General features: G+C 41.5%; 1 protein-coding gene across 2 annotated transcripts in view; it reads left to right on the top strand.

Annotated features, from left to right (window-relative positions):
- Positions 1 to 3,222: 3,222 nt before the first annotated feature.
- Usp6nl (USP6 N-terminal like) overlaps positions 3,223 to 18,012 on the top strand; it is a 140,392-nt gene continuing 125,602 nt past the window's right edge. The window contains exons 1-2 of one of the 2 annotated variants that reach the window (XM_059263541.1): positions 3,223 to 3,430; positions 16,724 to 16,815. In XM_059263541.1, the coding sequence (XP_059119524.1) occupies positions 16,812 to 16,815 (4 nt within the window). In that variant the 5' untranslated portion in view covers positions 3,223 to 3,430; positions 16,724 to 16,811. Of the gene's footprint in view, positions 3,431 to 7,006; positions 7,159 to 16,723; positions 16,816 to 18,012 lie in introns of those variants that run through there. The other variant, XM_059263542.1, reaches the window with a different exon arrangement.

Genomic DNA, 18,012 nt, shown 5'->3' with positions numbered 1-18,012 from the left:
CACCCTTCCCCCAATAAAGCTCTAAAACTAATACTGGGTTCTGTCGTGACCGTGACCTTTCCATGCGTTAACCAGCGATGCCACTGGTGCCGCTTATCATTCACTTCAGTGGCTATGAGCACAGCGCAAAGGAGATAGTGAGAGGCAGCTTCAGTGGTTGAAAAGGAGTCATTCCTAAACTTTTTTTTGATCACAGATCTGTTTGAGCGTGTGGAAAAATTAGAAATTTCTCTTTATACATAAAAAAAATCGGGTATTGATACACCTTTGTGTCCTTTCCTTCTGACATTCTTTCCTTACTCCTTTCTTCCCTTTTCATTCTTTCTATATTTTATTCAGAGGGAACTGACTCTGGCCAGAGAGCAAACTAGACCAAAGAACAGAATAGGATGGAAGACAGACAAGTTCCCCAATCTCATGGCACGTGTGTTCTTAAGATAGGGAGGTCTCCGAAGTCTCTTAGAACGCCAATAAGTAAGCCCATCCTAGATCGTTGTCACAAACTGTATGCAACATCTTACATGCAATTATATTGTTCATAATCCATCCATGGAGTCTTCCTTTTGGCTCTGCCATCAATACTTTCTCTTTTAAACTGAAGGACTCTTTTTTTTTTTTTTTTTTTTTTTTAAGAAAAAAATTCGAGCCACATGGATGTGGCTTTTTCATTGACATTTGGTCCATGGGTGTTGACTAATCTGCTTTATATGTTATTTGCTTTCACCATGATGAGTTACATACAGTGGCGTTAGATCTGACTTCTCTAGTCAACAGAACATTCCTAGGGAATTTCAGAAATTACTGCAGGCGGTGAGATGAATCATGCTAGGCGTCCCAGAGCCTCCACCCCACCTCCCGCTAAGCAAGTTGTTTACTCTCATCCCCAAAGCTAAGTGGACCGTATAGTCATGGATTCACACTGCAGTCTCAGTTTACAGGAGACTCTAGGAACAGCCCCTTTCGTCCATAATTTTGAAGATGAAAGTAAAGGCTGGATAATTTTTGTGAAAACTTCCCCGTGTTCTCTATTTTCGTTTTCTCCCCACAGATTGTACTCTTGACTCTAGTTATTATGACATCTTGTGGGAAATGTAAACATGTACTTTTACCTTTGGCAGCATTTAAGTATTTTGTCATTAGGATAAAATAACTTGCAAAAATGAAATGCAAATGTCAATCTCTTCTCCTGTTACGTGATAGGAGAGTTCTAAATGTTTGGCATTTGTGAAATAGTTTCATTGGAGATAGTTTATTCCTCATTTGGTATTTTATCTGCAGTACATTTTTATCTTTTTTTTTCCCCTTCCAGTTGAAGGGCATCTTGGTATCTAGCATGTTCGAGAAAATATAATCATGGAGTGAATATAATCTAAATATACATTTTTATGGCAGGGGTTGGCAAACGACTACCCCAAGGCTCAAATGCTTTTATTTATGCAATGAAATGCAGCCACCCTCATTATTGAATATATTCCTGACTATTCATATTACAGAGTCAGAGTGCTAAGTCTAAAGTTGGGCCAATAATGCTGACAAGTAAGTCCAGAATACAGTACTATCAGACTGATTTACACACAAAAAATGTGAAACTTCTACTTCAGTTTGTGAAACAAGCTTGTGACCAGGGGTGTTCCTCCAACTCATTAGTGCTTTTGTATTTGCAGTGATATTTCCGAATGAGCTCTCTTTTGAGTCTCTGTGGGGTTCCCACGGTATCTTACAGAGATGGTAGTTCAAACACTGCTGTTTCATTCAGGAAGCAGTGTTTGGAGGACTTCTGCAATCTGCAGGGTACAATGTGTGTCCAAAGACATGGAAGAGGTGGGTCTTGTCACAGACGGAGAATGCTTTAGTGATTTGCTAACGTGGGAATTCTATACCTTTCGGAGAAATATTGGGGTGTTGATAAATTTCCTACGTCCTTCCATCAAACCGGTTGTGCTGTTTTGTACATTCCAGAATAAACAAAACAACAACAAAACCCTCCAAAAGTAGTGTTTGCGAACCTGGTTTAAGTGAAAACCCAAATAAAAGCATATATTTTTATTATCTTATTGTCTTTAAACTGGGAATGCAGATCAATGGAAATGTGTATGTGCGTGTTCAAAAGGCCCTGGGTGCCACTTGCAGCCCCCCCCGCCTCCCCAACAATGTAAAGTGGTTAATGCGACATTTGAGAGGCAGAAGGGCCATAGAAGCTAACCAAGGCCCAATCTATTCACAGGTGTTAAAAGTCTGCATGCAGAGGAAGGGACGGCCGGCTACTCAGCCTCCCCTTCCTTCCCTTCTGTCCTTAATTGCACACAGCACGCAGCCATGAGTGTCAGGTTTCACCAGCTAGGGAAAGAGTAACAACAGTGCCGAGTTGCCAGCTTTAGTAATTCTAGTTCCTGGAAACAAGCACAGAAGCCTTTTAGTTATTCGCACACCCAAACTTTTGTAGCTTCCATTGAATAAATCACTTAACTGTCAGCAAATTGTAGTGTTGGGAAGTTTACATCATCCTTTTTACAGCGGCTCTTAATGGACTGTGGAGATTAAAACTCTTGGCAATTTCCACGACACACAAAAGAAAGCTGACCTAGAGAAAGATGGGACAGAGATGAACATGAACACGTTTTAGGCAGCAAACGGCTCGCACACGGTAGCCTACTTAAAGTTGTGCTGATCATTTGGCATAAACGCCTGGAAATTGACTGTGTGACCTTGTCAGTAACCGGGACACTCTATTGACAGATCATCACTGTGCACACACTACCAAGCATTCGCTTGTGCAGGGCACAACTCCATGAAGCAGGTACGGTTACCATCCCCCGCTTCACGGAATCGGGGAGAAAACCAAGTGCAGTGGGCAAGGTCTCAAGGCTGGGAAGCAGTGGGCCCCCAGATGCAAACCGAGCCCCCTGCTCTCCTGCCAGCTCCCAAGTGTCAGACACTGCATTTGGTCCAGAGCCATCTGTAGTTCTGTGGCCATCCCTGGGCGCTGCCAGGGCCGCACACCTCGCTCCTGGCAGTGGGGCGGGGGGCTCGGCGTCGGCCTGCAGCCCGGCGGGAGCGCGCCCGGCGGGAGCGCGGGAGCAGCGCACGTGCCGCCGGGAAGGCAGGGGCCGCTCGCCCGCGCCAAGATGGCGGCGGCCGCCGCGGCCGCAGCGGCGACTGTTGGCGGCCGGTGAGGCGGGCGGGGCCGGCGGCGAGGAGGCGGGGTCCCGGGCGAGCCGCCCTGGGGAAGGCGGGGGCCGTTTCCATAGCGGCGGCGGCGGCAGGAGGTGTCGCGCCGGGGAACTTCCTGGTTCCCGGGCTCGGCTTCGCCGGGAGCCTCCTGGAAGGGAGACAATGGGGCGGAGGGCACTGCGGTAGCCGCCGCCGCCGCCGCCACCGCGCCGGACCCGCTCGGCCTCCCGCGACTGGCCGCCGCCGGGACCACCCTGAGGTAACTTCCTTTTCTCCTCGGTCGCTGCTAGCGAGGCTGGCGGGGTCTAAGGCGAGGGGGCCGGGACGGAATTGGCCCCAGGCAGCCGGACGCCGCCATTCCCGGCCCCGGGCAGAGGGCACGCGGTGGCGGCGCGGCCTGGACCGAGCCGGCTCACCGAGCGCTCGCACGCCGTGCCGCGCGCGCCGGGGGTCTGCGGCGTGATTGGCAGGCGGGCGGGCGCGGGCCGGGGGCCGGGAAGGGCCCAGCGCTGCGTGCAGCCCCTCGGGGAGGCGGAACCCTTTGGCCGCCATCCTCCCCCCCCCTCCACCCCGCCACCCCCCAGTTGCAAGTTTCGGTCCCCGGGGGAGACGTGTCTCCCTCACAAGTTTCAGTTGCGTCCTGCGGGAGCGCGAGTGGGCAGGACCCAGGCAAACTTCGTCCTCTGAAACGATTGCCGGGATGCCGCCGCAAGAACTTTGTTTGGAGCAGCCTCGGGGGAGGATGGGCGGGAGGGAGGGATCTGGAAAGCCTGGAAATCTGGGCGCCCTTGCAAAGTTTTGCAGGATAGTTTGCAGCTCCCGGAGCACGGTAGTTCGCAGGTGTTTTAATGCCAGCGAATGAGAGAAAAGTCTGACTCCACGGTGGGACGTTCATATCAGCTGAACATTGGCTATCTCTGGGCTGTGCCTGCCACCTACCTAGCCACCCTCTTTTTAATCAACAGATACATTTTATTTTTAAAGATCGCTTACAAGGTGTTAGCTGACACACGACATTTTCGAAGAAAGCGTGCATTAGTCGAGTCTCCTCGTTCATCTCCTCTACCCTGTATGAGTTTTTAGAAGACTTTAATATGCTTTGTGCCTTATGGATTGGAAAGGCTCAGTGAAGTGGGCCAATACCCAGTCTTTAGGAATAACGCCACACGAATGGAAGTAGGAACACTGTCCTAGTATTCTTTCTGGATCAGCTTTCTCTTTTTTTCTTTTTTTTTCCCCTTTCTTCTCTCCCCCCTCCCCCTTCCCCCGACAGTTAATGTTTCATAGCTTAGAAAAGTTTTGCAGGATGTTTGAGATCACCCTGGTTAAGTCCTTCCCATCTTGAATCTTTGGAAAGTTTTGGTCAGGGATTGGACGGGGGACTAAGTAAGAGTTTAAGTTGTTTTTTTTTTTTTCCCTTTCTTTGTTATCTTAGGAATCAATAAACTGGCACAGGATGAACAGTGTCTCATCGCTTTTCTCCATAAGACCCCAGAATTAACAAAATATTTTCTAGTTTGTCATAATTTTATAAGAGAAGTTGTAAGCATGGTGTCGTTCACTCCTTAAGGTGGATGACTGGTCCTAGTTTGTACTCTCCACAGGCCATTAAGCTGTAAGTCAGAATGGAAAAGGAAATGATACTGATAACAGTGTAAATTAACTTCTAAGGGAAATAAATACACGGCCCTAGTTGCAAGGACAGGTGTCTTGAGTTCTCAACAGAGGTATTCAGGAAGTATCCTTTGTCAAACTTTCAGAGTTTGGGTCCTGAGCCTTGGTGCTGGCTGCTACTTAATTTTTTTTTTCCTTTTTTTGGTTTTTCGAGACAGGGTTTCTCTGTGTAGCTTTGCGCCCTTCCTGGAACTCACTTGGTAGTCCAGGCTGGCCTGGAACTCACAGAGATCCGCCTGGCTCTGCCTCCCAAGTGCTGGGATTAAAGGCATGCACCACCACCTTGAGTGTACAGCTCTGGCTCTGGGTTGTGGTTCTGGTGAGTATAATCCGTTACACCTTTCCCCTTAAATTTTTTTTTTTTTTTTCTCTCGAGACAGGGTTTGTCTGTGTAGCTTTGGAGCCTGTCCTGGATCTCACTTTGTAGACCAGGCTGGACTCGAACTCACAAAGATTTGCCTGGCTTTGCCTCCCGAGTGCTGAGATTAAAGGCTTGCAGCACCACCGCCCGGCAAAAATATTTTTTAAGATTTATTATTTTATGTGTATGAGTGTTTTGCTGGCATTTATGTATGTGCACCACACATGTTCCTGTTACTCTCAGGGGTCAGAAGAGGGTGTCAGATCCCCTGGAACTGGAGTTATGGATGGTTGTGAGCCATCACGCGTGGGTGCTGAGAGTCAGACGTGGATCCTCTGGAAGAGCAGCAAGTGTTCCTAACCGCTGAGCCATCTCTTCAGCCCTGCATTCTTCCCTAACAGTGTTTTGTTCCGAAGGTAGCCAGCCCTCAGCGAGGACAGCTGGTCTGGTTAAACAAGTCAGTAAGGAGAAGCGACAGGCTTGGTGCTGGGTGTACATCGACTGATCCTCTTCAGGCATTGTATGGGAACCAGCAAATCCAGTCTGGTCTCCAGTGCCAGGCAGTTTGCACTGGCCTACCTTTGCCATCATGTCACATCATTGTGACAGTTTAGCCAGTTAGGATGGGCAAAGGAAGCGAGTGAGTTCAACCTCATAACAAATGGAGAACAAAATTATTTTGGTGAAAAGTTAAGGAATGCTAAGGAAGTTCAGAAGTCAGCCAAGGAATTTAGAATACTAAAACTAAGAATTGCTACTTCAGGTAGATAGAAGGAGACGTTTTCTGGATTTTGAGTTTAATTCTACTTCAGCCACCTTGTTTTGTAACTAGTGCAATTCAGACTAATTACCACAGACTTACAGTTTGTCCCTTCGGTGTAATTTGTGAAGAGCATTTTTCCATTTTACAGATGTGATCTAATTATATATTAGAGGATCGTCTTCCTCTAAAAGGTTTCTACCATTTTTACAGTCAACGGAAGAATCACAATTTGAAGTCTGACCTGTAGTACACTTCCATATAGCATCCAGGACTAGAGGGGGTGGGAAGTAGAGTCAGGGACGATTCTTGCCTGGTTAGTGTCATTTACCTGCTCCATCACCTCACAACTTAGGGTTTTTTTTTTTTTTTGTTTTTTTTTGTTTTTTTTTTTTGGTTTTTCCGGACTGAGTTTCTCGGAGTAGTTTTGGTGCCTGTCCTGGATCTCACTCTATAGAGATCCAGAGATCCACCTGGCTCTGCCTCCCGAGTGCTGGGGTTAAAGGTGTGTGCCACCGCCGCCCCAGCTGACTTAGTTTTAAAAAACATTTCTTTGGAAAATTAGGCTACTCTGAGGGTGAGGAAAGAGTGTGCACATAGTAACAGAGTCGGGGAGATGGATGTGGCGGTTACATGAGCATCAGCTAGTTCCCTGCATGGCTGGTGTGCTGTCATCATTGGTTTGAAGAGACGCTCCTGAACCATTCTCTCATCTGAAGTGGCTTGGTTTTGTTTCATAGTCATCACAGAAAGTGAGTCAGTCGGCTTGATCCTCATGGTCACAGGAGACTGTCCACCTCAGTGTCTGCTTTTAGAACACTTGGGCTACATGTTAGATTCTATAGCTGTAAAACTTGGATTAAATGCCAAATAAAATATACTTCGATTTCCTCACAGACATAATGACTGTAAGGATTTGTTGATTTCCTTGTAATTCTGTTTTCATCAGCTTAGACTACCTTATTTAAACATGCCCCACTCTTCATGAAGCTTTAGGAGTGATCTGTCCTGAAATAAAATGTCTAATGAATGTTTGGAGTTTTGTGTCTCCTTAAGTGGTTTTGGCTCTAAAGAGATGACTCAGTTATCTTGTGACAGAGGTCCACATTGCACCTGTGTCTTCCTGACATCGATAGGAGTGTAGCAGAAGTTACATTTTCCCCCTTGAATTTTCCTTCCACTGTATCAACAAGTGAGTAGTAATAAGAACAATGCTAGAGTGTTATAGTATACTGTCAATTTAAAACTGCTCACTATATTAATTTACAGTTAGCCATGTTACTGGGGTGAAATATTCATGTTTTATTATGGCGTGGATGCAGTACTTATTTGCTCTAGAACCTCTGCCTGGTTTTACTTTGTTTGGTTTTTATGCAGTTTAATTTATTAGTATATGTGTAGTAAGATAAGGTGAAATAAAAATTTAAAAACCAAGTCACAAAAGGAAAAAATGGAATAGGTGTGGAGACTAGTTTTAGAAATTGTCTTACCTGGGCAGTTTATTTTTATAATTCTTTCTAGGGTTGCTTTGCTTTCTTAAAAAAAAAATGACATTTCCGTTTTTCTTTTTTTTTGTTTCAGTTTGGGATTATAAATTTTACTAGTCTCAGTGTTTACCTAATTTTGACATTTTATTATTATTATTTTGTGTGTGGGTGTTAGCGCACATGCAGGAGGTATGAGCACAGGATCGAATGTGGGCACATGTGCATGCCAGAGGTCATTGTCCCTCGGCAACCACCTGCCTTGTCTTTTGAGAGTGACTCTGACCTGGCCTTGCTGATTAGACTGGGTTGGCTGGCCAGTGAGCCCAGGCATCATCCCCCTGCTCCTAGTTTATCCTTGGGTTTAGTTTACTTTCAAGTTGTCCTTTCTTTGGGGGTTTGGGTTTTTGAGTTCTTAGTTGAAATCAAGGGGATGGTTCACATGGTATTTCTCACACTGACACTTTGCCTTCTTAGTGTTCAGGGCTGCCTGAGTACAGTGTAACCTCTCAGGCACCTGTTCTGATCAGGTAGCAATTTCCTGGGATAAAGAAGCCCTAGGGTGTTATACTCTCCATTTTGGATTCTTTCTTTCTTTTGGACTGTGATTGCTCATTCCTTAGTATCGTCTCAGTTCTTGGATATATCCTTTGAAAAGTTATATAGTGTACATACTACAGTGTGTAATAGTCTGAAATGTATATCCTGAAGAATTTTTATAATGTAATTAACTGTGTAATTAACTCAGTTCAATCTGTAGAGTATTTCTGGTGCCCCGGAGGTTCAGTACAATTGTTTCCAATCAATACCCTCTTCCTGTCTTGTATCTAGCTAGGACTTAGTTTTCTGTCACCATAGGTTACTTTTGCATCTTGTAGTTTTTCATAGAAATAATGTCATGCAACAGATGTTGTTTTGTGTTTGGTTTCTTTCATTCAGCATTGTATTGTGGAAGTGAATTTCATTTATGTTGTATGCAGCTGTTTCTGTTTATTGTCCAGTATTTGTTTTAGTTATTCTGACTACCTAAAAAATTGTTCAGAAGTGTATCTTAAACAGTGGGATTATTTGCTTTCTTCACAGATCTGCAATTTGGGCAATGCTTATGTCTGTTTCACTCAGTTTCAGGTCGGGCTGCTTGAAGGCCAGGCCTAGTGTTGTGTGAAGGGTTGCTTCTCTGTCTGAGGGTTGGTGATGGGACGCGTAGATACAGCCTTGCAGTATGGCTTGAGGGTGCTCACATGAGCTGTGTGGCTGGAGTCCAAGAAAAAGAGAGAGGATTAGAGAGATTGGGGGTGAGCCACACAGACGCTATATTGTTCTTGTCACTTAGACTTGACACTTATGTGGTATTAATGCCCATTGTGTATTAATTACTACTTGAGGCAGTCGTAAAATGCCCATCCTGTAAAGAAAGGGAAAATGGCCCCATTTCTTGACTGGGAGAGACAAGATTCTAAAAAAATCACGCAGGGTCATACTGCAGTAACTATTATCGGAAAATATAGATTGCCACAGTGGTGGCCTAATCCATGACTATTTCTTAGTTTATCCATTCTACTTTAGTAGGTGTTTGGATTGTTCTCAGTTGCTGGCTGCTATAATACAGCTGCTGTGTACATTCTTGTGTATTTTGTTGAATATATGAACAGTTTCCTTTTGGCTTTCCCTAGGAATGGAACTGTTGACCACTAGGTAGACATACAGTTAGCTTTAGTAGTTACTTAGCAAACATTTGTTTATATCCTTGGCATTTTTAATATCTTAAAACTATATGTAGTGTATATCGTTTGGCCTATTCTTTGTCTTCTAGTGAGACAAATGGTCTGGATTAATTTTTGTGGAAATGCAGATCCTTTTTCTTTCCTTTTCTTATATGTGTTTGTGTGTATCGTGTGCATGTCTGTATTGTTTGTGTATTCTCATGTGTAGAGGCACACATGTGTAGGCGCACACGTGTGAAGATCCAAGGCCAGTATCAGGAGTATTGTATCACTCTCTGCCTTACTTAATGAGGCAGTGAGTGTCTCAACTGAAGCAGAGTTTGCTATTTCTGCTAGTGTCAAGCTGTGCACCGTGCTCCAGGGATGCTCTGCCATGGCCACTTGGCATTTACATGGGTTCTGAAGACCCCAACTTCATCTTCTCGCTTGCTTGACGAGCACTGTTTAACCGATCCCCAGCCCATGAAGCTTTCATATGTTGTACCCAGCTAAATGCTTAGTTACTGGAAAATATGTAGAAGGGTGTGATTGTTTGTGGAGTACTAGGGCAGTTTTCAGAACAGCATTTTATGGTATGTATTCAAAGATTTTTGTACATTAATTACTGAAGAGAGTGTTTTAGATTTTTTTCTAGAAATTTCTTTTTAAAAACATTGAACACAGCCCCTTAACAATGTACATAATATTTTGTTGATGGTCAGCACTTTAGTATCAGTTTGGATCCTAAGTTCATTCCCCAGGCTTACTTGGGCTTTCTTTTTCTTTTTTTCTTTTTTTTTTTTTTTGGTTTTTCAAGACAGGGTTTCTCTGTGTAGCTTTGCACCTTTCCTGGGACTCACTTGGTAGTCCAGGCTGGCCTCGAACTCACAGAGATCCGCCTGGCTCTGCCTCCCGAGTGCTGGGATTAAAGGCGTGCGCCACCACTGCCCGGCTCGGGCTTTATTTTTCTGACTAGTAACAAAAAACTTCTCTCCAAGGTTAATTGTCATCATTGAGGATTGCTAAAAGAACACTATCTAAACTCTTAAATTTATAGTTGTATTTGACTACATCACCATTAGCAGTCACTTTGAGTTTTTTTTTTCTCCCAGGGGTCAGTTGAATCTGTCCCTATTCCCCTTTAATGGAACATTTTAGACTGGTTTGTTTTAGTTCATACTTCATTTACTGTGATAGTTGATTTGTTGATTTTGCTTATGCTAAAGAAATTAGAGTCTTTCTCAGCTTCTCATTTAATTAGGATTAGTTTTAAAGTCATAAATAACACAAGTTACAAATAGAACTTCAATATTGTGTTTCAACTTCCTTATTTTATGAGACCAAAAATGTATCTGGACTGTTAATGCACGCATCAACTTTATATTTAGTTTACCAGGGCATCTTTTGCACAGCATCCCATGATACATCTGGGTGCTAGTCAGCCTGGAAAACTTAGCTCTGGCTTTGCACACACAGGCCCAGGGAGGCCAAGTGACCTTGTTGCAGTGGCTTCTTTGAGAGGCCTTAGACTGTCATCTTGCTGACTTCCAGTTTCATCCCCACTACCCTGCAGATCTGTGTGTTTGCATCCTCTGGCTTGTAAGTTTACTTATTTTTACTTAATACAGTGCTTAGAATACACTGAAGCCCTTGACTTCCACTTTGGCCAGTCCATTTCTGTTGGCACTTTTCTTCGGAACTTATTCTGTTTTAGGATGACTGGAATCAAATTTGTCTTTTTTGTGTCCTAAGCTAGTTGGACAGTTTTTATATATTGTACAGTTGAATTAATATTTTTTGAAAGAGTAGATATGTGTATTAGGGTGTTTAGAATCTAACTGATCACAAATCCCTTGGATATAGGTCTTAGAATTATGTCTACTTTTAAATCTCTTCCGTCATGGTGTCTGCTTTAGTGCTTATTATATGGCAACCTGGGATTTTAATGGACATGTTGAATGCTACCAGGCTTCTGAAAAGAAAGATACTGTGTTCTTCATTTTAGCTTTTATTTGTGGAGCTTAGCCGCTACATACAGTTCTGTTAAGATAGACATATATCAAGTGCATATGACAAATATAACATTATAAGCTACCTTTGAATGCCCCTGCTTCTCTGTACCTGTTAGAAATAAGGAAGATTTAGAAATGACACTTGCTTTCTGAAATGCCTGTTAACCAGTGTAAACAAAGCCACTAGAATTTGATAAGCCGCCTGGAAACCTAACTTAAACTCTACCTGAGGAGAGGAAATTTGACCTTATCCTTATCTTATGCATCATTAATATACACGTGTAAACAAACTGCTGAAACCAACCGTTTATTCTCAGGCCTGTCTTTGATCTCATTAGTGGAAGTATTCTGTTGACTTAGTGAGCAGAGCAAACAGTCCTCTTCACTGTGGCTTTGACGGATTCGCTGGACTACAGGCTGTGGGAATCTAGTGCTGTGTTTTATAGGTATATGTTGCTCTAGAGTATTGTTTATAGAAAGTCCAAGAATTATATAACCACTCGGGTGAGATATGTCTCAATGAATAATGACTGTAGTAGTAACTGGAGTTATTTCTTCATCTAGAATAAGAAGACATTACCTGGGAATCTGCCCTGGCATATGTAGTAGAACTAATGAACTATGACTGAATTAAAAAGGGAAGGTACTAGAATTATTATAATTAAGCTTTGCAAAGGGTAGTATTTTGTTTATAGCTTTGTTGGCTGGGCCTAGAATACTGCCTGTCTCCTGGGAGTTGCTTAGGAAGGGTTTATCGAATGCCTAATAAGTTTGTATGTTGTCTGTTTTTTAAATTTAAAAAGTTGTGTTGTTATTATTATTATTATTATTATTATTATTATTATTATTATTTGAGAGTGTATCTTATGTAGCCTTGGCTGGCCTGGAACTTGCTCTGTAGAACAGGATGGCCTCAAATTGATAGATATCTTCCTGTCTCTGCCTCTTGAGTGCTAGGTTAAAGGTGTATGTCACCGTGCTGGCTCATATCATCTATTTTAAATTTAAAAACTGAACAGTAGTCACAAGTTTTGGTTTGCGAGCCTTTGAGGAAATACATTTGAGTTGGATGAAGCTTCATTTCTGACATTCCTTTCTTGATGACTCTGTGATGGTGTGTAAAGGCCATCACAATGTTTGTTCATTTCTTGTCCTTAAATTGCCAGACAGTTTTAATGGCCATGAGAGACTATTAATAATGAACAATCCAGTCAGTTATTTAATATTGGACATTTAAGTTTAAAATTTTGTGATATTATAATTAGTGCTGTGATGAAGGAAATTTTCTTAAGCATTTTGTGGGAGAGGAGAGAAAAATGACTTTTCAACCAATAGTAATTTAGAAAAATCAGCTACTAGAAAAGGATTATAGAGGATCACACGGCTGTGAAGGTGAGGTAAGGCACTCCAGTGGTTGGACAGTATAACTGATGTAGCTCTTTGGGTAGCCAGCTGTTCTGCCCATGGAAAACGTTTAATCAGATCTTTCCACATAAACCAAAAAACCCGCAAAAACCCACATTGAAGCTTGTAGTAGAGCTGCCCTTCACTTGATTTTTGTCTTTTACTCCTAAGGAATGAGTGAGTCCACTACCATTGTTTCTGTCTCCTAATTACTGTTTAGAAATTATAACTACATTTAACACCTTTATACATGTAGCTCCATGTTTATGTTACTTGTATTTAATTTTCTGTACTTTTGGGACGTTTTTGTTTTTTATATAGAATGCTGTAAAATGCAAGATTCATAAGAGACATTACATATTGCATAAAGACTAACATAGTAACATCCATTCAGTTCACTCCCTCAGCTTAAGTGACATTACCAGTCTGCTCCTGAATGACTGTGTCCTGTCCCAGCCCACTGCTGGCTTGAGGGACCATCAGCCTCATATTCCTTTATTTCTCTTTATAGTACATTAGGTGTGCAAATATCTCTAATACATTATTCACTTTATGTATTCTGTAACATTGTACAAATGATTTCATGTGTCCTTGTACTTTTATAAAATAGTGACATGACTATATATCATGGTTGAAATGCATACTTTGATTGATTTCACTGCTCCATAATGCTAAGTGATAAACACATGATGTCATTAATTCTTCTGTAGAAATTTTGTATTTTGTTTCTTTTGCTAATACAAGCAGCATTGTGATAAGTTCCCCTTCCTCTCTCTTACAGTCAGACAAATTTGCTGTGAAATATCTTTTTTCCCATTTCTGATATGCTGCTGGGGATTGTATATGCCAGGCCAGTGCCCTGCTGCTGAGCTTTGCCCCTAGCTCCACGACCATTTCTGATTACATCTTAGCACAAACATGGCGTAGATTTTATAACCACATCTCTCTGTTTCAGTCAGTATTTGCCAACTCTGCATTTTTAATGCCTTAGTTTCCAGCCTCTATGTGCTTTACTTATTTAGATTTGTTTCCTGTGATAAGTTTGTGCCTAGATTTTTGAATACAGCATTTTTAACTTGAAATTTCAATGCTTTTTGTTGTTGTTGTTGTCGTCATCGTTACCCCCCCCCCCCCCCCCCCCCCCCCAGTCAGAGTTTCTCTGTGTAGCTCTGGCTGTCCTGGAACTCTGCTCTGTAGAACAGGCTGGTCTTGAATTCAGAGACCTACCTCTGCTTCCTGAGTGCTGGGATTAAAGGCATGCGCCACTGCCGCCCAGTTTAGTTAATTTATTTTACTTTTACTGATGTGTATGTATGAGGATCTGTGTATGTACGTATATGTGTATGTGTGAATGCCAGGGCCCACAGAGGACAGAGGTGTTCGATCCCCTTGGATCTGGAGTTATGGGAGGTTGTGAACCCTCTGACATGGGTTCTGGGAATCAAACTTCCGTCTTCTGCAGAAGCAGTACTTGCTCTATGCTGCTGAGCTAGCTCTCTTGCCCCTAAAGTCAGTGTCTTTATTCTCTGACTTAGTCATCTTTGGCTGTAATAATGTAATAACCACAAAATTTCAGTGGCTGACAGCAGGCAGCCATAGATCTGCAACCTTGGCTGAGTTTGGCATGGTTTGATCAGAAGCTGTGACCTGTTTTCAGTTATGTGTCATTTTGGGGCCAGTAGCCTCCTTGGGTGTCCATTTCTTATGCTGCTATGCTGTCCAAGAGAATGTAGGCAAATTTGGTGTTCATACAGCTTCTAGTTAGGTGTAGTTCTGCCCCTTTCCAGGAGGGCATATCACCACACCTCCCAAAGCCAATATGTGAAAAGTAGGATAAATGCTGGCTTTTGCAGAAATACTATAAAACTCTTGGTATGTGAAGTTGCGTACTTGAGACATTGCTCTTCTCCAGAGAAGGGTAACTAGGTGAGGAGAAGGGAGCCTGAGTATTTTACCTTGCGTGCTTCTGCTACTGAGCCACTTGGTTGCTGAAAAAATTGACTTTGAGAGTAGGTGGGGATGGGGACTGGGGAGCAGATCTCTGTTTTGAAGCTGTGATTAGCATAAAGAACCTTGACTAGGTGACCTCACTGTGTCATTCATAAGCACATTTCTAAGAGTTGCTCTGTGGGTCTGTACATTAAATTCTGATACATGCTTTGTGTGTTTGTAAACTGTAAGACTTGTGTGCATTTGTTACCTCATATGGTTGTAGTATACCCAATATTTGTAAGTTTTATTATCCTGACTTAAAAATATTATTTTTAATTATGGGTAGCTATATATGTTTGCATGTGGATATGTGCAGCCTGAGGGCAGGTGGCTGAGAAGGCCAGTCAGAGACATTGCAGCATCGCATATCCCTTGGAGCTGGAGTTATGGATAGCTGTAAGTCACATGATGTGGGTCATGGTAACCGAACTTGGTTCCTCTGGAAGAACAGTAATTTTTCTTAACTGCTTGAGCCCTTATCCTAATGTTTTTGAAGATAGTATTTTTAGTGCTGAGAAAATTCTGTCTTAAACATTAGAATTAAGGATTTATTTGGCTTCTTATGGTATGGTAGAAAGAGGGCATTATATCCTGTAGGGTACTTTGATATCATTACAAATGTATATAAACATAGGCCTCCAGGCAAAGAGTAGTTGCTTCAAGTATGAATGCATGTGGACTCCTGGGGCCTCTGTGAATGCTTTAGCTACTTGGTGTTTCTGTGGCATTTGGCTGCCTGTCCCTCTTGTCGGGAAATCAAATCCAATAAATTCAGTACCATCAAGAAGTGTATTGTGAGAAACTTTGAATGTGTACCTGAAACTAACATGAGATTGTATGTGATTGTAGATTTGCCACGCTACTCATTTCCTTGGGATAATTGGGTTATCTGGAAATGGTAATCACTGGCTAATGCACAGATGAAGAAGAAAGCCTGTGGGCTGGGGTCAGGTGACAGGATGGCAGAACTGTGATTATATACCACTGCTAACTACAGTGTAGGCAGCCTGTTGTGCGTGCACAAGCTGATGCAATTTCTGCATTGTGTAAATGTGTGCTGCTTATGCATCTCACATTATCTGAGTACAGTGTATGGGTATGGCAAACTGACTCTTTAAAAGTGTTATCCTAACTTTGATTCATAGCTGAGGGGCTTCTGCTTTGCTGTTTTCTTGAGTGATTTAAACAATAAAGTATCACTTTTCATGATTGCAGGAAGTAGTTTACTGGTTTATAAAGGAAGTTATGCTAGTGTGCATTATTGAATTGCAGAGCTATAAAATTATGTATTAGATCTAGGAAGGCATTTATGCATCCCTGTTTTTGTTTAAATGTACCACTAGTACTTATGCCTTATCTAAAAATATGTTAATCAATTGAGGAAGATTTTATAATGCAAATCTTAGTCAAGGGTCAAGTGTGTTTTTTTAGTATTCATACTCATACTAATACAAGGCAATGATATTACACTTGAATGAAAAGAACTAAGTCTAAAAATTTCATTTTATTTACCAAATATATTTTTAGAATACTTAGAAAGAATGCCTTGAAAGGCTATGTGCTGCACATAACTAAATAAATGTGAATTCATATTATGTTTATAATGAGGCATCATTAGAGAAAGTTCATAGCAATAACTTTTGAGGTCATTATTTGAGGCTTATATAAATACTTTGTATGCAATCAAAATAGACTTAGCAGGCTTTATTTATCCTAGGCAGACCACTCTTCTTTTTCTTGACTTCATTAGTTGGGAATAGGGAAGGAATAACTTGAGTACTGAAGACTCAAGATAACAAGCTTTTTTTTTTTAATGGCAGTTACCTTATACATAGTAAATATCCGGCAGTTGTCTTCTACATACTAAGCTTCTGTGTGGCAGTTGCCTTCCACCCATACTAAGCTCATGTGTAGTAGTTGCCGTCTACATACTAGGTTCGTGTATGGCAGTTACCATCTATGTATTTTTAATTCTCAAAGTTACTTGTTTTCGAAAGAGGGACCTGTGAATTGGATGGTAATTAGTAGTAATCTTTTATATGAAAAGGACTAGGGGTTCTATAGATAGTAGAAAAAATGGAATGAAAATAATTTTCATTTCTTGTAGGAAACTTTAAACATTGGCCTTTAAAAAATCTGACTTCTTTCTTTTCTGTTTTCAGAACAGGATATGTATTCCTCTGAGAAAGCCTGGACAGTAGATCTTGGTTTAATACTGGACTGGGACAACACACAGAGACTTTTCCAGTCATGAGTAAGTGTCCTCTTGATGTAATTTCTGCTGCCTCTGGAGCATGTATAGTTTTACTTAACAAAAGAAGAAAATGCTACTATTACACCACTTCCTGAGGGAATAATTGGATTCTCTCCAGGGCTGTGACCTGTCTGTCTTAAGACAACGAGAGACACCTTTTGATGTTTGGTTTATGCAAAGAGGTTAGATGTGATGAGGAAACCCAGCACTAGCTTATTAGCTGACTAATTCTAACATTTAAGAGCTATTGGCTTTCTGTTTTCTACTGGGAAAGGATTCTAAAAGTGTAAGAGGGAATATTGTAGCTGACCACAATTAAGAGAGGTTTTGTTGTGTGAAATTTCATCCTTGAGCAATGTAATAATATATTTATGTAAAACCACAAAAATCTCTCAGTGCTTTTACTGGAGCAAGAAAATAAGGCTATCTTGGACTTAGAAGATTTGAAAAAAATTTTATCTTTTCAGTTTTAACAGGACAGTCAGTATATGTTGTTTTTTTCTGTTCATTTCTGCCTGTGAGCAGAACTGGATTTTATTGTCATGAACTTCTTACTTTTAGAGTAGGAAGAAAGAATTGGGGTTTTATTCTAAATGGGCTCTTAAATGGCTGTTGGAAGCATAGGCTTTCTGAAGGAAACTCTGGGATAGTGTGAACATTTTCTTATTAGAATGTTAGTTTAAACTTGCTTGTGTATTATTTATGTTGGTTGTGTTTACCTTAATATGAATTAAGGCAGGTTTTCATTTTTTTTTTTAGTTAATTTTTATAGTGAAATATTTTAGTCTTTCTACTAAAGATAATTGCAGAAAGTCACCTTTTAGTTAAAACATCTGATGTGTCTTTTTTTTTTTTTTTTTTTTGGTTGAGGTTCTTTGAATAAAGAGGCTCAGTTGCCAGAGGCATTCAGGTCCAGATTAGGAAGAGGCTGTGTGTGCTAATTCAGTTCCATTCATGAACTTTTGTATGAGGTCATCTCATAGAAACCCCTAATGCAGTCAAGATGGTCATGAGTTCATGAAAATTAAGGTGGAAGTTGCAAGATTTTTAAACTTAAAAAACCTCTTGAAAATTAAACTTCTCTTTGTAGTTTTAGAGTTCTGTTAGCATCGTTGTTACATGAGTTTCTGAGGACAGGTAACTTGTGTTTTCATTTTCTGATCTCACTGTCTTGTTCATGCAGAAGTCAGATCTTTG

This window comes from Peromyscus eremicus, chromosome 5 (genome assembly GCF_949786415.1).
Source record: "Peromyscus eremicus chromosome 5, PerEre_H2_v1, whole genome shotgun sequence".
In the NCBI taxonomy this organism is placed as follows: Eukaryota; Metazoa; Chordata; class Mammalia; order Rodentia; family Cricetidae; genus Peromyscus; species Peromyscus eremicus.
This window is presented reverse-complemented; position numbering and strand designations above follow the sequence as displayed.